General features: G+C 47.0%; 1 protein-coding gene across 7 annotated transcripts in view; it reads left to right on the top strand.

Moving 5' to 3' along the window:
- The window catches only part of LOC111185022 (kinesin-like protein KIF16B), a 300,702-nt gene that overhangs the window by 173,283 nt on the left and 105,802 nt on the right, over positions 1 to 21,617 (top strand). For all 7 annotated transcript variants that reach the window (XR_016387865.1, XR_016387866.1, XM_089896550.1 and 4 more), the window contains 2 exons: positions 17,162 to 17,215; positions 18,731 to 20,089. Coding sequence is in view for 5 of the 7 variants with exons in the window: in XM_089896550.1 (XP_089752676.1) it covers positions 17,162 to 17,215; positions 18,731 to 20,089 (1,413 nt within the window). In the remaining 2 variants the exon portion in view is untranslated. The remainder of the gene's footprint in view (positions 1 to 17,161; positions 17,216 to 18,730; positions 20,090 to 21,617) is intronic.

Consider the following 21,617-nt stretch of genomic DNA (forward strand, 5'->3'; position numbering starts at 1 on the left):
AGCTCAGCGGCCATGGCTCACGGGCCCAGCCGCTCCGTGGCATGTGGGATCTTCCCGGACCGGGGCATGAACCCGTGTCCCCTGCATCGGCAGGCGGACTCTAAACCACTGCGCCACCAGGGAAGCCCCTGTTTCTCTTTTATTAAACCCTCGTGAAGGGATTTCTTTGGTGGTGCAGCGGTTAAGAATCCACCTGCCAATGCAGGGGACATGGGTTTGAGCCCTGGTCCGGGAAGATCCCACATGCCGTGGAGCAACTAAGCCCGTGCACCACACTACTGAGCCTGCACTCTAGAGCCCGTGAGCCACAACTACTGAGCCTGCGCTCTAGAGCCCGTGAGCCACAACTACTGAGCCTGCGCTCTAGAGCCCGTGAGCCACAACTACTGAAGCCCGTGCTCCTAGAGCCCGTGTTCTGCAACAAGAGAAGCCACCGCAATGAGAAGCCCGCACACAGCAACGAAGACCCAAAGCAGCCAAAAATAAACAAATAAATAAATTTTTTTTTTTTTTTTTTTTAAAAAACAACCCTCATGAAGATGTCTTTGTTAAGAGGCCGGGACTCTTCTTTAGTGTCAGCTGCTCCTGTCTCTTAAGCACCAGCCAGCTTTCCAGTTACTTAATAGAAGTCACGGCCCACAGTATCCCCGGAGAAAATAATTTTTCTCCCCGAATTGTCTCCACCCAGGGACTCCGTCTTCCCAGCTCTTTCCCTCTTCCTGTCCCCACCCACACCTCGAGCAGGTTCACTCTGAGAATGTTGCTGCCCATCATCGTGGGGGAACGAGCAAGAGGGATTTTCCTCTTTAAGTGGCCGACATGGTCCATCTGTGAGGAGCAGCTGATATTCTGCATTCATCAGGGCTCTCGTGACCCATGCACGTGATTCCTGGTTTCCTCTACGAGGCGACACAGGGGGGACTCGTGGACCTGCCCCTGGAACCTGTCCGGCCTTGAGCCGAAGGGTGGGGCTCACCGCACCCCCTTAGCCCTTCGTGGTGACCCCTTCTTCCTGCAGGAGCCCCTCCTCTTCCCAGCAAGTGGCCCGGCCCTCAGTGCCTCTGGGATGCCCTCCAGGCCCCAACATAAGCACCCATTTGTCTCCCACCGCTATCTTCTGCCACTTTCCACCTTGAACTTCAGGCTTCGGTTTAAGTGGACAGAACGTCTTTCACACCTCTCTCCAGGCCAAATCCATCTATGAGACTGTCCACAAAACCCACTCCTCTTCCCTTCTCTTCATCTTTCAAGGTGAGTGTAGGAACTGTCTCCTCAGAAGCATTCTGTGCGTCTCCAGTTAGAGCGAAGTGCTTCCGCTTCGTCCTCTGGCAGGCGTTTGGTGCACACCTTTATCATCATAGCTTTTTCCCGATTCCTTTAGTTGATGCTGGTGCCTGCCTTCCCATTAGGCTTCCTGAGGGCGGGGCTGTGCCCTGCTCCTCTTTGAATCTCCAGCATCTCAACGCAGTGGGCACTTCACAGATGTTCACCAAGATGTAGGTTTGCAGCCGAAATGCTCTCAGTGCGGGAGACGTGTTTGCTCATAGGTGTCTAGGTGCCTTGTGCTTCAGATGGGTCCTTATGCACTGTTTAGCATCTCCAGACTAGCTGGGCCTTTTTTTTTTTTTTTGCGGTACGCGGGCCTCTCACTGTTTTGGCCTCTCCTGTTGCGGAGCACAGGCTCTGGACGCGCAGGCTCAGTGGCCATGGCTCACGGGCCCAGCCGCTCCACGGCATGTGGGATCTTCCCAGACCGGGGCACGAACCCGTGTCCCCTGCATCGGCAGGTGGACTCTGAACTACTGCGCCACCAGGGAAGCCCTGGGCCTTTGTAAGGCTCTCATGCACACAGATGTACTTCATGCATGTTTTGTGGCTTTCTTGACCGTTGCACATTCACATCTCTTGGTTTCCTTGGTATCCTATAGACCTGAGTATGTTTTTTGCAGCAGATTTAAAATTTATGCTACGTAGTACTCAGTTCCTCTTAGAACAAAGCTCTCTGAAAGAATTACATCGGGTTTGCAAATTACTGTATCCAGTAAGATCCACCTTATCTTCAGAGCAGTCAGTTTCAACAGGCAACCTAGTAATTCTCCAAAAAAGCCTATGCTCTGAATCATAGTAAGATTTGGACTTTTTAAAAGTGAAGTCTTTGCTACCCACGAACATTTTATCAGCCCAACTGGGCACGTCATGTTGGATGTATCGTTTCTAAGGTAGTTTAGGAACTCACTGCCGGTCCACATCGTAGGCTTTCTGGAAACCAGGATTTGTAGGCACACATGCGTGGTACTTAGTGCCAGAGAATTTTTGGAGGAGGCAAAGCAGCCTGGTGACTTCCTTTGGGAGTCAGCTCCGCTTTGAGAAGCGCCCAGCCAGGGTCTTTGCCAGGAAACTGTTTCACTGCAGGGGAAACATCCAAGCCCACTCCTCAGGCATCCTCTGTCTTGCTCTGAGGCTGCAAACAGGCAGCTAACTTGGCAGAAAGCAGGAGCTTTCACAGCTTTTTGAAAGTGCTCTGAGCAAAATTATATACATTCCAAGTTCATTTCAGTCTTAAAAATAAAGGGAGAAAATTTCATTTGTGCATTGTCCTCCTTTAAGCACTAACCCGCGGCAAGCCTGTTGAAATGGATATACTGCATTTGAAGAAATTCCGAAGAGGAGAAATGCCTGGGTTTCAAATGCGGTTGGGCCAAAAATATCTAAAGTCAAAAATCAAACCTCTCTTTGGCAAGCCGTCCAAGGAACTTTATGGAATGTAGCGCTGATGGGGTTGATGGGCGTCAGGGCCAACTCAGGGCTCAGTGCAAGGCCCCTGACTCTGAAGACTGTCTGAAATCATCGACAATCAGGGGATAAGGACAGATGAGTGATGGTTATTTTTAACTTAACTTTTAATTTTCGTGTGTTAATCATTACGGAAAATTTAGAAATCACAAACAAGCAAAAAAGAAGAAACTACGGCAGTGAACATGTTGCTGTATATTCTAGTCTATACCTCTGTCCCACCATCTAGCCATCTCTGTCTTTCTCTCTGTGTGTGCGCATGTATATGCACCTACATTTACATGTATACATTTATACTTATATACATTTATATGTGTTCTTTTACCAGGATGGGTTCACACTGGGCTTGTTTTATGCACTTATACATCTTTCCCCTTCATATGTATTAACCTATATCATTTTAACATCCATGTGAGATTCCATTGTATGGATATGCCATACCTTACTTATCTTCTGTTGGCAGGTGTTTTGTTGTCTAGCTTTGAACTATGGCAAGCAGTTGGGGTGAACACATTTGTAGCTAAATCTTTGTGCTTATCCGTGAGTATTACTTCCTCAGGTGAGAAAAGGTAGAATGGGATTACCAGGCCAGAGGGTGTATATATTGATGGTTTTAAGGCTCTTGATAGATGTTAACAAACTGTTCTATAGGATGGTTGTACATATCACCACTATTTATCTCCCACCAATACCACATGAAAGTTTCACTTTCCTTGCAAACTGGAAAAGGATCCTCTTGACTCATAGACTGTGTTGATATGAACACACCCTCCTGGATGCAGCTCTAAGCTATATTCACAGCAGCTGGAGTCTAGGCAATCCTGCTAACAGTGGCTCTCTCTGGAAGCCTGTCCTGGGCATCCTGACCATCACCCGGGATTCATCAGGCACCTCAGTTGTCCTGTGCAGAGCTCCGTGCTGTGTGCAGTTCGCTCCAGCCTTCCTGCTCCTTCAGGTTTAGAGTAGGGTTGGGGTTTCGGAATGTGAAGCCGGAAGGAACTATATTCCGCAGGAAGAGTTCCGGGATTGCGATGCAGAAAGCCGAAAGCACCAAGATAACGTTACTGGTGAGGACTTCTTACCAGCTGACAACAGTTGTAGGAAAAAAAAGTAGTTTCATTTTCCTTCCTCTCTCCAACCCCTTCCCTATTTCTTCCTTAGGCTCTCCCTCCCTATTTCTTCCCTCCTTCCCTCCCTCTCTCCCTTCCTTCAACTGGAAGGATAAATACATCACACTGGGGAGAGAGTAAGAAAACGTCAGTAACCAGGTGCGTCCTTTGCTGTACTGAGCTTAGCTTCCCTCTAGATTTCTGTCAGCTTCCAGGAAACAGGCACAGGATCTAATCTGTTCACTCAGTTCCCAGCATAGCACCTGGAACTTAATAGCCATTGTAATACGTGTGAACTAAGTGAATTCAGTTCTTCCCCTTAATTCATACCAATGTAAAAGGGGCTTCAGAAACAGAGCCTGGTCATAGCTGGAGATACTCTTGGTAAGACCCACACCGTCAGGTGAGGTCATGTCCTCACTACGGGTCCTGGGAGGAAAGATTGCGTTGCCTGTGGATACAGTGCCCTGCTAGCCCCACTTTTCTCTCTTCTTTCTCACTTTCTGGGGCTTTATACATTGTTTTATCCTTTTTTTTTCTTGCTGACCTGGAGTGTGAAAGTTTTATACGTGTAGTGGTTGGCAATATTTATGTTGCTGGTGATTTGGCTGTGTTTTAGCTGATGGTTATTTACTGTGTTTGTCTCTGCTGGTTTGTTTTATTGGGCCTTAACATCTTTCAAAAGTTTGCTTTGCCGCAAGACTGACTTCCTCTCCAGTCTTTGGTCTCAGTGGTGTCGCTTTTTCATGGGCCATTTACTCACTTGGCGGTTGCTGTAGAGCCTTAAATAGCTTGTGAAGATGCACAGTCTTGGGGAACTTGCGGTGAACGCAGCTGAAAGACGTGAGCTTCTTCCTCCATTAACAGAGAACAGCGTCAGTTTCAGCCAGGCCCTGGGGATGTGGCGAGCCGATTCCAGACCACCGTGGTAGAGCAGATACACAGTAGAGACAGCCATGCGCAGTGTTTGGTTTCCCAGTGCATTTAAAAACTATGTTTATACTGTAGTATTACATTATACTGTATGTTAAGCATGCAGTAGGATTATGTCTAAAAAAATGTACATACCTTAATTTAAAAACACTTTAAAAATGCTAACCATCATCTGAGCCTTCAGAGAGTCACAGTGTTTTTGCAATAGTAACATCAAAGATAACTGATCACAGATCACTGTAGCAAATATGATAAGAATGAAAAGTTTTCAGGATAGTGAGAATTACTAAAATGTGACACAGACAGAATGGCCATCATCAAAAAATCTACAAACAATAAATGCTTGAGGGTGTGTGGAGAAAAGGGAACCCTCTTGCACTGTTGGTGAGAATGTAAATTGATACAGCCACTATGGAGAACAGTATGGAGGTTTCTCAAAAAACTAAAAATAGAACTACCATACAACCCAGCAATCCCCACTACTCGGCATACACCCTGAGAAAACCATAATTCAAAAAGAGTCATGTATCAAAATGTTCATTGCAACACTATTTACAATAGCCAGGAAACGGAAGCAACCTAAGTGTCCATCGACAGATGAATGGATAAAGAAGATGTGGCACATATATGCAATGGAATATTACTCAGCCATAAAAAGGAACAAAACTGAGTTATTTGTGGTGAGGTGGATGGACCTAGAGTCTGTCATACAGAGTGAAGTAAGTCAGAAAGAGAAAAACAAATACCGTATGTTATCACATATATGTGGAATCTAAAAAAAAAAAGAAAAATGGTTCTGATAACCTAAGGGCAGGACAAGAATAAAGATGCAGACGTAGAGAATGGACTTGAGGACACGGGGAGGGGGAAGGGTAAGCTGGGATGAAGTGGGAGAGTAGCATGGACATATATACACTACCAAACGTAAAATAGATAGCTCGTGGGAAGCAGCTGCATAGCACAGGGAGATCAGCTCGGTGCTTTGTGTCCACCTAGAGACGTGGGATAGGGAGGGTGGGAGGGAGATGCAAGAGGGAGAGGATATGGGGATATATGTATACATATAGCTGATTCACTTTGTTATAAAGCAGAAACTAGCACAACATTGTAAAGCAATTATACTCCAATAAAGATGTTAAAAAAATAAAATAAATAAAATGTGACACAGAGACATGAAGTGAGCAAATGTTGCTGGGAAAATGGCGCTGGTTGACTTGCTCGATATAGGGTTGCCACAAACCTTCAATTTGTTAAAAAAAAAAAAGCAGTATCTGCGAAGTGCAGTAAAGTGAAGTCTGTCTGTACTGACTTAGCTTTTTCTTTCTTGTCCTTGAATATAACTCCACTGTGAGCCACTTTAAATGATGAGCTCCTTTGTTTCCTGTTTTCAGAGTAGCAGAATGGGGGCTTCCCTGGTGGCACAATGGTTAAAAATCCACCTGCCAATGCAGGGGACAGAGGTTTGAGGTCTGCTCCAGGAAGATCCCACATGCCGCAGAGCAACTGAGCCCGTGAGCCACAACTACTGAGCCTGCTCTCTAGAGCCCGTGAGCCACAACTACTGAGACCGTGTGTCACAACTACTGAAGCCCATGTGACTAGACCCCGTGCTGTGCAACAAGAGAAGCCACTGCAGTTAGAAACCCACGCACCACAATGAAGAATAGCCCCCGCTCGCCACAACTAGAGAAAGTCCACGCACGGCAGTGAAGACCCAACGCACCCAAAAATAAAAAAATAAAAAAGGAGCAGAACGATGAGCTATAGGATTCCAAGTGCAATCTGTCTTCATTCTGTTCCTTTAGATTTGCGTTGTCTGCTCAGGGGCAGCATTTCTGCTTCCCTCATTGTATAACTGCATGATCCAAAGCTGAATTGTATGGGTCAGCTGAGGAAGTGAGCCTTTGCCCAGTGCAATGATGGATAGCAGTTATGGACAAGGGTGGTAGGTAGCAGATTCCTCTTCGTCCTACATGTCAGCATGATTTTCCTCTGAAGTAACATCTTGTATTAACTTGATTACCTGCCGTGAGCTCTCTGTAATTTGTTGACTCATTTGATTAGAGCTTGTTGCTGATTCAGTCAAGGGTTCCTGATGTACATACATACCTGTTCCTGCTTCCAGGCCTTTGCTGGAAACGTGCTGTTTCCTCCTCCTGGACTGCTCGTCCGTGTGTCCGCCTGCTCATCACATGGCTAAATCCCACATCCCCTCTAAGATGTCAGTTTCAGCGTCCTTTCCTCAGGGAGGCCCTACCAACCCCAGCCCAGATTTCATCTCCTTGGATCTTTATACATAGCATCCTGTCTCTGTGGTAGCACTTTAAATGGTTGCTTAAATTGTGGGTTTGGGTGCAACTATTTGCCCACTCTTGGTCTGGGTATTTAATGGAAGATTTTTAGTATATTTAGTGAAAAGGTTTGATTTTCTTAATAATGTACCCCTGCTTCTAAGTAGGTGTTTGGGAAGCAATTGTTGATTGAATGTGTGTGTGTGTGTCTGTGTGTGTGTGTGAATTGTTGTGCCATAATGAGGGCCCTCCACCCGCTTCTTTTATCCCAGACCGTAATCCTAACCCTGAACAGCCGTGTCCCACATCAGTGACCTCAGATGTTTAGTCACCATAAGCACCCCCAAATTTTATGATCTACTGAGGTTAGTCATTGTCATTGCTGGAGATGAATGGAAATCAATAGAGATTTGTAGAAGCAAAAAGGAAGTAAAACGGTTGCTATGATCACAGTAGATTGAGAAAAATGTTTGAAACAGGTAGTTTGTCTCATTATACATTGAGATGCTTATTGCAAAAAAGGAAAACATTCAGAAATGAATAAAGTAATCACAAGCATTCACAATCCTTCCACCAAGAAATAATGATTGGTTTATATTTGTAATATTTACTTATATTTTATACTATATATGTTTAATCATACATCAGGTACTATAATCATGCATTCTAAAAAGTATTTTAGAAAAACAACATCGAGCTCTCACTCGATACACAGCTCTGTGTTCTGCTTTTTCTTTTACTGTTTTCCTGGGAACTTGTCCCCAGGCCATCCAACACTCTTCTTCATCCCACGTTTATATCGTCATGTAACTCTGTTTTTTTTTTTTGCGGTACACGGGCCTCTCACTGTTGTGGCCTCTCCCGTTGCAGAGCACAGGCTCTGGACGCACAGGCGCAGCGGCCATGGCTCACGGGCCCAGCCGCTCCGCGGCATGTGGGATCCTCCCGGACCAGGGCACGAACCCGTGTCCCCTGCATCGGCAGGCGGACTCTCAACCACTGCGCCACCAGGGAAGCCCCATCATGTAACTCTCGCTTCATCATTGAGGACTCTTGGAACTATTTCTTCTTTTTGCCCACATAAATTGATTACATTGCAATTAATCAGCTTATATAAATCTTTCCCACTTTATTATTTGTCAGCTAAATCCACATGCCCCAGAATTCTTTATCTGACGATATCTGCTGCTTACATTAAAACAACAAGGGGAGGAACAGAGAGAGAGACGTCAGAGAGAAATCAGGAAGGGAGGCTTGAGACCTAGAAGAGGCGTTGGCAGGGGAGGGCTGGGGGAGGGCGGCCAGCCCCAGGGAGGTACATAGGGGCTGCCGAGACCTCCCTTAGCCCCGTGGATGTGAGGCTTATGTTTCAAGCCCTGCCTGGTTGAGCGTGTGAGCATCGTGTCCCTAAGCACGTGGTATCAAAGGAGCACAGGTGTGCCAAGTAGACCCGGAGAGCTCTTCATTTCAGGAATGTCTTGCCAGGGCAGAGGAGCTGTGGTGCATTTCAAGTCTTTTTCACGTCTTCATACCCCCCTTCTCTGCCCACAAATATGCACAGCTTCTCTTTTCCTAAATGAACCTCCTCTTGGGCTACCCCATGTAGATCCCACCAAACCGTTTCATCAGGATCATCTACCATGTACATTTCCAGCCATGTGAGATTGCTCCCATAAAGCATGGTGCATCTGTATTCTGAAATGGCATGATATTAAACTGTGTTGTGGAATGATAGTTAATGATTTGGGGATTTGTCCAAGGTGTGTATTAAGAGGAAAAGGCTACACAATAAACTCTGTTGTCGGCTTTCATCCATGTGCGTGTGTGTTCGGCTGGGAGGCCGAAGGCTGTTTACCAAGATGCCGTGATCGTGGTGAGGGACTTGACTGTATTTTACTCCCCTGTATTTTCTCCCTTTGCTGCAGTTAATTACTTTCATCTCGGGAAGGCTGGAAGCACCGCCGGTTGTTATTTCTTAGGGCACAGAGAACTCTGCCCTGGCTGATGTCATCGCCTCCTCGCCCAGGTGTCCTGTGACTCTGTAATTGGGGTCTGGCTCTCAGCCTCATGCCACTGACTTCAAAGCTCTACCCGGAGTGCTCATTAGTTGAACACCTACTATGTGCCTTGCAGAAGGCCCTCAGGATACACAGCTCAGCTGGTTCTCTGTCCTCCAGGAGCCCTAGTGGACAGGGCTCTGCCTATCCTCTGTGACCTGTAGGGTCCCGGGTGGTCTGGGCCCCTTCTTGGGCCACAATTGCTCTCATCCCATCACTGTCCCCTGGTTGCACCTGCTCTCGCCATTCCAGTCTTGCTGTGCTCCCCGCGTGCCACACGTTGTCCCTGGTCATTGGCCTGGCTTCCCTCGCGTGTTGGCACCAGCTGCATCCTCGTGGTCACGCCCTCGCTCAGCCCTTTCTCCACCCTCCCTCCTGGCTTCAGGCTATTTCACAGCACGTATCAGTTTTCACTGTTGGTTAGCTGTCCTTCTCCCCCCACCCCCACTAGAATGGAAGGTTTATGACGGCAGGGGCTTGGCTCCTTTTGCTGAGTCTCAGGGCCTGGGACAGTGCCGGGCGCGTGAATGGCTTGTTGATCAAATGAATTGATGATGCGTGAGCCACTAGCTCCTGTTCCTCATGCTCAGTGCCTTGCTTGTTTCTTTCGTTTTCCTTCTCCTATGTTTGTTCCACTCGATTTTCCCACTCCCCACACTGTGGCCATTGTTCTGTCCGTCTGTCAAGCAAGGCCCAGCTCAGACAGACAGCGAGGCCCCCTCCCATGCGTGCAGCTATAAATGCTCTCCCTCTACCCCGGCACGGAAAAAATGGAACTTTCTCCTTGGGCTCCTCACGTTCTGTGTGATCCATATGCACACATATTTCACTTACAATTCACCCTTAAGACCTGAAGACAGTTTGTCCATTCTGTATGTCTAACACACTGCCTTGCACATAGTAGGTGCTTGTTAAAGGTTTGTTGGACACGTGGCAGGCATGGCTGAATGAAGTGGCAGGAACATTCCCTGTGGCACACTGTTCTGGTCTGTCCACAGGGGAGAGGTCCATCTGGGAACGGTGAGGCATATTCAACTCTGGGAGGCTGTTTCTGGGGTACACGTTGCCGTGGTTTGGTTAAGGAGGTGAGATGGAATTCTAGAGTTGAAGTAGGAATCTTCTTACTCCTGTAAGAAGATGTGAACTTTACCCTTAACTTCTCTAAAGAGGAGGTCACCTTGGGCCTCTCCCTGATCCACCCCCCCCCCGACCCCCAGGCCTCAGTCTCCTGGCCTGTAAAGTAGTGGGAGGACAGGAGCAGGGGTGTCTGGGTGGGCTACGGTGGTGTGTGCCGTGTTGACTGCATGATCTCTTGAGTGCCGTGTACTTCTTTTTTTTTTGGCGGTACGTGGGCCTCTCACTGCTGTGGCCTCTCCCATTGCGGAGCACAGGCTCCGGATGCGCAGGCTCAGCGGCCATGGCTCCCGGGCCCAGCCGCTCCGCGGCATGTGGGATCTTCCCGGACCGGGGCACGAACCCGTGTCCCCTGCATCGGTAGGCGGACTCTCAACCACTGCGCCACCAGGGAAGCCCCCCCCCCCCCATAACTACCTTTGGTCTTATGTTCGATCAGGTAGGTTTCCTAGGTTTTACCGGTGGTCCTGGCTGGCTTTATTGGAGAAGGTTATACCACTGTTATGAGAAATAGGCTGAGGAGAAACTCACTTAAAATGCTGTGGTATCAAATTTTACTATTTTTATTTTAAAGTAATCTTTGTTTCTTTGAGCACTTTTCATCTGCAATGCGAAAGGCTTAAGACTGGCTTCTGGGAAGTCTTTACCAGTACTTTCTAGACTAGGGATTTGAAAGTTAATTAGAAAACCACTCCCAGAGTACTAGGGATATTTTTGTTATAAACTCTTTTACCTAAAAGAGGTTTAATTTCACACCTTCCTAGATCAAATTGCATGGTGCGACCCTTATCTTGATATAAGCACCTTGAATTACAGTTGTATGAAGTCACTCTGTGGTAGGATAACTTGATTTGAGGGGACAAAAGGGGAGACTGGGAGTAGATGGTGTGGCAGTTTCAACTCTCTCTACAAAGCAGCTGTTCTTAGCTTTCTAATGCGAGTTGGCATGAACCCTGATGCACGCAGGAATGACTGCAAGGCCTCTCCAGGCAGAGTCCAAGTCTGGATGAATGGCCGGGTTCTTCTTCCATGAGTTTCCTTTTGCCTACCTTGGGGTAGCATCTGGTTTCTGCTCAGCCTTTAAAGAATATCTAGAAAGTCGAAGCTCTCAAGGCCAGGGAGATGATTGGATAGGACCTGCACGAACTTTAGCACCCAAATCCAAACTTTCTCTTTAGTCTCCAAGATCCCCCCGGTCTCCTTGGGATTTGCAGTCTGTAAGGTGATTTGAGACTGGCTGGAAGGGAGTTCCCGAGAGTGGTAAGGTGGTAAGAAGCTCGGCCATTCTGGGCTCAACCATTACAGGACCCACTGCAGTCAAACCCTAATCCCTTGTGAAGGATGCGGGAGAGGGGAACCCTCTACACTGAGTTCTGGTCTTTTCCAGCTCCTTTCCATCTGTCGCTTACCACACTCTGGACTGAGTCCAAACATCCCAGGCAACAGGCCGGGGATTCTTTCAAAAATGACACATACGTGATCAGAACCAGCTGTACAGTTTGCAGGGCTCAGTGCATAATGAAAATGTGGGGCCTCTTGTTCAAATATTAAGAAGTTCAGGGTGACCACAGTGGAGTATCACGTGAGTGCAGGGCCCTGTGCACCTTCACGGGCTGCCCGCCCACGAGGTCATCTACGGATTTGATGATAACCTGAAAGCCACGTAGGAAAAATCCAGGCCTCCCCATTGACTAAGAACTTTTCCCTTAGCTGCTCGTGTACTTGCTGAAACTTCCCTTAGCTGTCCGCGTACTTGCTGAAACTTCCCTTAGCTGCTCGCGTACTTGCTGAAACTTCCTTTAGCTGCTCGCGTACTTGCTGAAACTTTCCTTAGCTGTCTGTGTACTTACTGAAAATGCCTGTGTGGGAGCTGCCTCCCCTTTGGCTCACCCCCATCGTCTGGGAGCCCCCTCCTGGTCTGTAGATCAGCATCCATGCCCCAGCCACCTCCCCCACAGCTGCCACTCAAGTGTGGGCTGGACTCCAGTAGCCACTTTCCTCCTTTTAGAAAGTGAAATGAGAAGTTCCAAACTCATCACCATTTGGACGACACAGGGACTCGAAATGTATGCTTTCAGTTCATTAAAATTTCTTTCTCTTCCTTTTTCTTGATAATCACAGTCTCACTTTCAGTGTAATGGTGTGCATGGCGAAATTCCCACCCCCTTGCTTTTTCGTTGCCAGTGATAACAGGAATATAGATGGCAAGATGTGCAGTTGTGCCGAAAAATGGTAGATGTCTTTTAATGCAAAAAAAAAAAAAAAGACGCCATTTCTCATAAAAAAAGGTTGTATGCTGTGCTTTTTTGTTGGCCCTAACACAGTGTGTGTTACTTCCAACTGTCATTTAAAAATGCTAAGGGGCTTCCCTGGTGGCGCAGTGGTTGAGAGTCCGCCTGCCGATGCAGGGGACACGGGCTCGTGCCCCGGTCCGGGAAGATCCCACATGCCGCGGAGCGGCTGGGCCCGTGAGCCATGGCCGCTGAGCCTGCGCGTCCGGAGCCTGTGCTCCGCAACGGGAGAGGCCACAACAGTGAGAGGCCCGCGTACCGCAAAATGAATGAATGAATGAATGAATGAATGAATGAATGCTAAAAGCAGCTGCAAAACTTATATCCTTTTGTGGTTTTCCTTTTCATTATAACATTTAGGAAATTAGCATTTGGGCCAAGATGATTCCAGTAAAGTAAGATAGTGAATTACACTTATTTGAAATGAAGCCACATTAAAATACAATTACAGTTGATGTTCTTTCCTTGATATTAACACACATTTATACTTTACAGTCTCTTGAGGTTTGCTATTTGAAATACCATCATTGATTATGGAAGGAGGTACATTTTAAAGTATGTTCAGTAAGTATGCAATATTTAATAGAAGCTACACAGTACCAGCAACAGCTGATATCACCTCGTATTTAAAATATAGCCCTGACTTTGTGATTATGACTCTCTCCTCAGACTGTTTGGGACTCAGCATCTTTATGTTGTTTCTTCTTTTTCTTTTTTTTTTTTTTTTTTTTTTTTTTTTTTTTTTGCGGTACGTGGGCCTCTCGCTGTTGTGGCCTCTCCCGTTGCGGAGCACAGGCTCCGGATGCGCAGGCTTAGCGGCCATGGCTCACGGGCCCAGCTGCTCTGCGGCATGTGGGATCTTCCCGGACCGGGGCACAAACCCGTGTCCCCTGCATCGGCAGGCGGACTCTCAACCACTGCACCACCAGGGAAGCCCTCTTTTTCTTTTTAAACTCTTACTTTTGAGGAAATGGGAATCATTATTTATCAAGGGGATCCTCTCTCTCTGTCTTTAACTGCTCATCTCCAGCCTCATTTAAGGGCCCGTCCTTCTCTGCCAGTCACTGCAGTGTGTGGTCTTCCAGACTCTGCACTAAGCTGCTTTATTCACATTCCATACCTATGTCCTGGGTAATTCCTATCTGGGTGCTGGTGAATTCCAAGTCTGTATGTCCATCCTTGATGACGGCCCAAGCGCTAGATCTTCGTTTGTATCCCCTGCCTGCCGGACGTCTCAATTTGGTTGACCCTGGAATCATTAGATTCAACATGTGTAAAATCGAGCTTACTTTCTTGAAGGCAGCATAGGGATAAATTGTGGGCTCTGGAGTCGATTGATTCTGCCATTTACTGGAGTCGTGGCCATTGCTCGTGTGTAAAATGGGGGAAAGGTGGCACCTACCTCACAGGACCATTGTGAGAGTCAAATGCGAGTCCTCAGACCCAGGTGTAGAATGACTCTTTCGTGGATGTTGATACAGATACTTTGTATGTACGGTCTTGTTTGATGAGATGGATGTTTGTCTTCTTTGAGGGAGGGCTTGTTATTTTCTTCAAAGTCTGTAAAAATTAAGTATCCAAGGTTAAATAACTCATGCTTAGCCTCACAACCACTAGCATTTGTATTTGGACCAGTTGACCTTTTAGCACAGCCTCTTGGCCGTGAAGCTTGGCTTCCCCACCCACTGTGTGACCCGGCCAGAAACCTGAGGGTCATCTTTGACTCTTTCTTTCCCATCACAGCCTCCAGCAAAATCCAGCCCATTAGCAGGTTCTCTCAACTGAACCCCTGCGTATCAGAAGATACTGGCATTTCCTTATCCCAGTGATCCTGGGTCCTGCCTCCATCATCTCTTGTTTCCGTGACGACACAGGCCTCCTGATCTGTTTCATGGCTTCTCCTCTCATGTGTTCTCTGTGGGCTCTCTAACAACCCTGTTCCAAGACACTTTTCTGCCACCTCAGGTACAGAGTCCTCAATATAACTTCCAAGGCCCTGCACCGTGTTGAGCTTCACATCTTGCCCCTTCCCTCACAGGAAGCCAAGACCTGGCTTTATTGAGCTGCTGCATCATACACGAGTAAGAATGGCACAGCCTAGGTGGAAGTTCCCTTGGGAGGCTTGCCTTGATTCTAGGTGCTACCAAATTCTGAGACCAGCACCCGCTCGGTGTGTTATAACCCTTTGTCCTTCCTCATCCTGGCTTGTGACACACTGGGTGTGCCTCTCATGTTTATTCCGCTGTCACTTACAGACTGGGAGCCCCATGGAGGCAGGGACATATCTCCCTTCCGGACCTCTGTATCCCCTGTGCCTTGCACAGTGCCTGGCACTGTGCTCAGTAAAATACGTAGGTGCCCAGAGTGTCACACTGGAGATGAAGCTGTTAAAACTCACATTTCATGACTTTCTGAGACCACACAACTCATTAGAAACAGTTGCAGTGGTTTGCAGCACAGATTTTAATACCAAACTGATTCAAGCCCTCCCTCTGCTACTTACCTCATCTAAGCCTCAGTTTCCTGTTTTATAAAATGGGGATGAGACCTGCTACGGTTAGGAGAACAAAGTGAGGGTATTGCATGCTCAGTGCCAGGCCAAGCACCTGCACGTTGTAAACTGTCTGGTGATAGGTTTTCATTCGAACCTCTCAGAGCAGCATTTGCCTTATGACTGTGCCCTTGTGACACTGTCAGAGCAGAGCGACATTGTCTGCTGATGGTCACATTGAGCTGATGTTCACAGAAAGTGTAAATCAAGAATAAAGACAGTTCTATTAGGAAAATCCTCAGGTTTTGAGTGTTTTATCCGGTGATTTGATTTGATTTTATTTTTTTGACACTAATTATCTCTAGAAAGACTAAACTGTACCGAAGTCTAAAAGTATGTACTAGGAAGCATTCCCAAGGTTCTGTTTATCGTTATATAAAAGAGAACGATCATACATGAACTTAAATGAAACCCTGTATCAGCTTAGCGTGATGGCATATGGATTGGGCTCCAGAAGTGGCAAATACCTTTCATATACTATATTTATGTGATTGATTTCTCATGGATGGCGGTGCCTATAGTCCACAGATCACTTTCATTTGATAGAAAGATAAATATAACCCTAAATGATAAGTTTCAATGAAGGATTTAATATTCTTATTATATATCACAAACTGGAGCATTGCTCATAAAATGAACGACTTGAGGATGTTTTGGAAGCAGGCTATCGTGGGTTCAAGCCCTGGTTCCACCATATCTTACCATCATGACCTTGGACAAGTTCTTTCAGACCTCTGAGCTCTGGGTTTCTCATCTGTTAAATGGATCGGGTACTATGTGCTATCTTCAGGATTTGCTGGGAAGGCAGAGTAATAAGCAAACGTGTAAATCACTCAGCACTGCCCTCAGTTCTGCTTGCAAAACCCCCCAGAATTACTCTCAATTTTAGCCCAAATTAAATTGGTAACAGATCTATTTGAAAATTTGTTAGCTCATTGTAAAGGTAACTGTTGCCAACCTGGATTATCTTATCCAAGAACAGTTGACTGATGAATTTTTCCATAGTTCAGCTTCTTAGCTGTACTTGCTATCCACCACAACAGGAAAACGTTTAAGAATTACAGTTCATGCTGTTTAAAAGGTATAGTGAAACCTTGAAGTAATTCAGTCTAGTATTTGAGAAAAAGTCAACTTGTTATCAGTATTTTAGCGAGTTGTTTTAAAATTCCCAGTGACCTAGCCCCCTTTAGTTTGCTACCACTATGGTCAATCTGTTCATAATCTCTGTAGCCCCCATAGCTCCAATGTCATATAACCACTAACTACAGGAGGATCTCGAGAAACCTCCATACAGTATAACCATTTATAAAGTAGTAAAAACATGAATTTGACTTCTGTGGGCAATTATGGTTGGTACTTAGTTATTATTAGTGCTCTAGTTATCATGGGAAGTGTGTAAAACATAATAGCTAACTCTTTGGAGAATTTACTTCAAGAAATGATTGGAAAATGTGATCTGTATAAGAAGACGTTTCAATTTGTGCATGGCTACTGGCTTTTAAGTACCTTACTGTTTTTCTCCTGATGTTCCCACAGTTAATTCTTTTCTTAATTGATGTCTGTGCTCTCTCTCTCTCTCTCTCTCTCTCTCTCTCTCTCTCTCTCATCTCCCTGGCAGTCTTTTCCCTATAAAAGGACCCATCTGTCTAAGGTAGAGATTTTCCATTTTTCTGTACTAGTCAGTGGCTAGGCTGCATGGGGTGGGCATGCTTCTCGTTTAGAAGTCTCCTTTAACTCTGCTTGTCCCGTACAGTGGTGTTTTGTTTGCTTTCCTTCAAGTAAAATATGTTCTTTTCAGCCTGAATTCAAGCACTCCCAAAGTATGTCTAATTTATAATCATAGTCATAGAGCAAAGAATACATTTTAAACTTGCTAACCCATAATGATTAAAAAGCGTACCTGACAAACCAGTGTTCTTTGTAATATGTAACTACATATAGAGAATAAGAGAGTGAAAAAAGCTCTTTCAGCAAAGTGACTCATTTTCATTTGATTTATTAGACTTGAATTTGAGCGGCAACAGCGTGAAGAACTTGAGAAATTAGAAAGTAAAAGGTAAGCCACGTGGTAGGAGTCATAACACCACAGAGTGGGTGGGTGCCTGTGTTGATGTCCTAGGCTGAGATCACCTGTGTCTGTGTCATCTCCCTCTGGCTCCGTGTCCATCATTTACACGTCTGATGACTGTAGCTCCTTTCTCTTTAGCTGGTTAGTTTTACTTCACGTTTGAATTTTTTAAATAGTTCATCTTCAAATACTTGTGAGATGGGGGAGTAGAGTCAGTAGGCAAATTTAATACACTCTTTAAGTGTAATACATCAAATGTAGACTTGTTTAAATTTAACTAAAAAGTATTTCTTCCTTAATAATATCCTGAGTTTTAAAAAAGCCGAAAGAATGATACTTCCCCTTCTTATGCCTCCTCACTTTTTAAACATCTTTCCTTATGTTGATCAACCATTTGTATTTCCTTTTCTAATCTGCCTCTGCATGTTCTCAGCTCCCTTTCCTTTTGGTGTGTGTGTGTGTGTGTGTGTGTGTGTGTGTGTGTGTGTTTAATTGATTTGGAGAGCGTTTTTTATATGTTCTGATGTAATTCTTTGATAAAACTAAGTAGTTTTCTTTTTTTTCCTGTCCTATTTAACAAGCCAAGAAATGGACCAAGGATAGATATTAGAATAGAAAGTAAGGCCGCAGAAAATCTACACCCTGGGTATTTATTTTCTAGAATGTGGAGTCTGGATATTACAGATGAATTAGTTGAGCTCACAGCATCATGTACGATAGGTCTTTGGTGGGTCAGGAGATGGAGGCCGTGCATCCGTACTCTGACATGCCCTGTATTCTTGCTTTGGAGGCCACCCTGACCTCGAAACATTGACTTAGCACCCAGTGGGGACCCTTTGCTCTCTAAGACACAACATGACATGTAACCGCCAGAATCAAGCGTTCAAGTATTCTAATGGAGATTGACGTTATTTTCAATGTTATGCATTAATAAACTAATATTTTGGATCATTTGGTGATTACCATTTGTCCTAAACTAGTGATTAAATAGCGTGTAGTTATTTGAGCTGGAACAATGAAGTGTCGATTATCTTGACTTTGATATTTGACCCTGATGAGTTGAGGACAGCATAAGCATTTTTATTTAATGTCATTTTGTAACCGAATTTCCATTGAGTTTTAGCCTTTGGGCTGAATAAAATTATTCACATTTAAATTTAAATTGGGCATGCCTCTTTCTCTTTGAGCTCAGGGGGCTTTAAAAATTATATCATGCATAACACATTATGCTTATAGGTTCTGCAGAGAAATGATAGCAGAAGCTACTTCCGGAGATTAGGCAAATGATATGTTGGACAGTTACAGAGTAAAAAAATTAAACAGCATGCTGCTGGATATTAAAAGGAAAGTGCTGTTCTCTCTTTTTTTTGTTTTTTTTTTTTTAAATTTAGTGAAGGGTGTGTGGTGTATGTCCATTTCTAGGAGGTATCAGTTTAGGGAGAAGTTAGAGCAGCATTTGAACCTAGCGCTCAAATAACGACCAGTCAACGATTTGCATTTCAGAAAACTCATAGAAGAGATGGAGGAAAAGCAAAAGTCCGACAAGGCTGCGCTGGAGCGGATGCAGCAGGAGGTGGAGACGCAGCGCAAGGAGACGGAGATCGTGCAGCTGCAGATCCGAAAGCAGGAGGAGAGCCTCAAGCGCCGCAGCTTCCACCTGGAGAGCAAGCTCAAGGACCTGCTGGCCGAAAAGGAGCGGTTCGAGGAGGAAAGGCTGAGGGAGCAGCAGGAGACTGAGCTGCAGAAGAAGAAACAGGAAGAGGAGCGCTTTCTCCGCGTCCGGGAAGAGCTCCAGCGGCTGCAAGAACTCAACAGCCACGAGAAGGCCGAGAAGGTTCAGATATTTCAGGAGCTGGAGCAACTCAAAAGGGAAAAAGAGGAGCAGTGTGTCAGGCTGGAGCAGGAGAGGAGGCGGCTGGAGGGGCAGGAGGAGGAGCAGGTCCTGCGCGTGGCGCTCCTAGAGGAGCAGCTCCGGGAGAAGTGGGAGCTGGTCCGGCTGCCGCGGCTCGGGGAGGCGCAGCGCGCGGAGAAGGAGCGGCAGGACCTCGAGGGCATCCGCGCATGTCTCCTGCGGGCCAAGGAGGCCTGTGCCGAGGGGGACGGCGACGGCCGGGAGCTCGAACGGGCGCAGCTGCGTTTCTTAGCGTTCAAGCGAAGGCAGCTGGCCGCGCTGACCACCCTGGAGAAGGAGCTGGTTCAGCAGAAGGAGCTCCTGAAAAAGGAGGTGGAGGAAGAACGTGAAATCCTGGAGCGCTTAAAATCTGGCAGCAAGGAAGAATCGAGGTTGTTGTTCAAGAAGGACGGTGGTGCCGCAGATGTCCCCCACGCGGCTGGAGATGCGGAGCAGATCAAGCCGGCGGAGGGGAGGCTGCAGTGTAAGGAGAGCCAGCTCCAGTATCTCCTGCAGCATCATTTGCCGAGGCTGTTGGAAGAGAAACAGAGAGCCTGCGAGATCCTCGACCGAGGTCCTCTCGGCCTGGACAACACTCTCTACCAGGTGGAGAAAGAGATGGAAGAGAAAGAAGAGCAGCTCGCGCAGTACCAGGCCAGCGCCAGCCAGCTGCAGAAGCTCCAGGCCACCTTCGAGTTCACGGCCAACGTGGCCCGTCAGGAGGAGAAGGTGAGGCGGAAGGAAAAGGAGATCCTGGAATCCCGGGAGCAGCAGCAGAGGGAGGCGCTGGAGCGGGCGGTGGCCCGGCTGGAGCGGAGGCACTCTGCCCTGCAGCGGCGCTACGCCCGGGGCCTGGGGGCCGAGGAGCGGAGGCCGAAGCCGGCCACCTTGACCGCCGGCGGCAGCGAGCGGTCCGGGCTCCGGGCCGGCCTGGGGGCCGAGCAGAAAGCCCTGGAGAAGGACCGGGAGAGGTGAGCCGAGCCCGAGGGGACGCCTGCCACACCCTCCGTGCCCCATGGCCTTAACCCTCGGGCTGTGATGGCGCGGCTTCTAGCCCTGGTGCTGTGTCTCTCACTGTTTTTTGAAAAAGTAATTCTGTAGCCTTTATGTTTTCTGATTCACTGGCAAATTCTTAGCCTTCTTTTCTTTTTCCTTAGGATCCTTGGTTTAGAGTCACTGGCCTAAAGTTGGAAAAAACACACAAACTAAGCCCATGTCTGTTACCTCACTGACCTCTGACTGTGTGTTTAATATTTGATAAACAGGGAAGACTGAGAAAGCTTCCAGCCGGATTCCCCCTCCCTCCTTCGCTGCTCTCCCCAAACCCATTCCCTTTCGTTGACTCCTTTTCCCTCTGCCGCCCTTTCCCTCCCCTTCCTCCCTCTCCCCACCCCCTCCATGTCTTCTCTGGGACCTTGACCAGCACTTGTTCACAGGTTCCATAAACAGTGATTTCCACACCTGGCAGCGAACTGAAAAACACCCCTCCCCCCACCCCTGCTGATTCTCAGTGTTTGAGAATACAGAGGGACACCTCGGGATTCTGTATTAAAAAATAAACAAGCAAAGCTCTCTAGATGTTCCAAACATGGTGGTCTATCCAGGCATGTTAGGTCATGATTCTCTGATATTATTTTCGATGTTGTGAACTAGGGAGTAGCGCTGTTTTCATGATAAAGGAAGAATATTTCTCTTCCTCTACCTGGTGCTTGTCACCTTGCTTCTCAGAGGTAGGATCTCAAGACAAATAAATACATGAACTGGGGGATGCTTTTTCTGCTAACCCTGCAGACACGATGCCAAGACTCAGAGAGACTGGCGGCCGCCTATTGTGCAGACGTCATCGGATTTGGTGTCCTGCAAGGGGGCTTTGTGCCCTTCCCAACCCCTTCCTGCCCTGCTGGCCTTGGGCAGGCTCTTCCATCTTGGGGCCGCAGTGTCCTTACCCTCATGAGGAGGGCATGGGCCTGTGTATTTTCTTTAGTTCCAGACCCTTTGGTCTGTTGAGATCTTAACTGAAGCCCAGGTTACGGGGACCTGGAATGCTGCCCGCTCCCCAGGAGCCCTCCCCTCACAGCACCTCCCGAGGGGCTGCAGCAGAAGCCCGGAGTGCTGGCCTCTAGGAGCCCAGCTTGACATTGGCAGAGGCCTGGGATCCATGCTGATGACGAGGCAAGACCTACTGGGAGGTGTTGCCTGAGCCCCTGTCCACCATCTTGCCTGAAAAGGTCAGGACAGCCTCCTTTCAAACAATCTGCTTAAACTGGATTCTGTTTACCAAGCTCTCCAGTAATCCCCCCAGGCAAAACAGTGACAGGTGACAATTGAAAACCATAATGCTGTGACTTCAGAGAAATAGGTCTGTGGTTTAAGAAAATGATTGTAGGTACCTTATGTAAATGAAATTGCTGGACAAAGCTCCAGCCCCAGGAAATTTACAGCAGTGGAGGGCACGCTCTCTATTTGTATCCTGCTCTGTGCAGTGAGAATGCAGCAGGG

This window comes from Delphinapterus leucas, chromosome 15 (assembly GCF_059928025.1).
Source record: "Delphinapterus leucas isolate spDelLeu-1000000601 "Yukka" chromosome 15, BTC_Dleu_Yukka2, whole genome shotgun sequence".
Classification (NCBI taxonomy): Eukaryota; Metazoa; Chordata; class Mammalia; order Artiodactyla; family Monodontidae; genus Delphinapterus; species Delphinapterus leucas.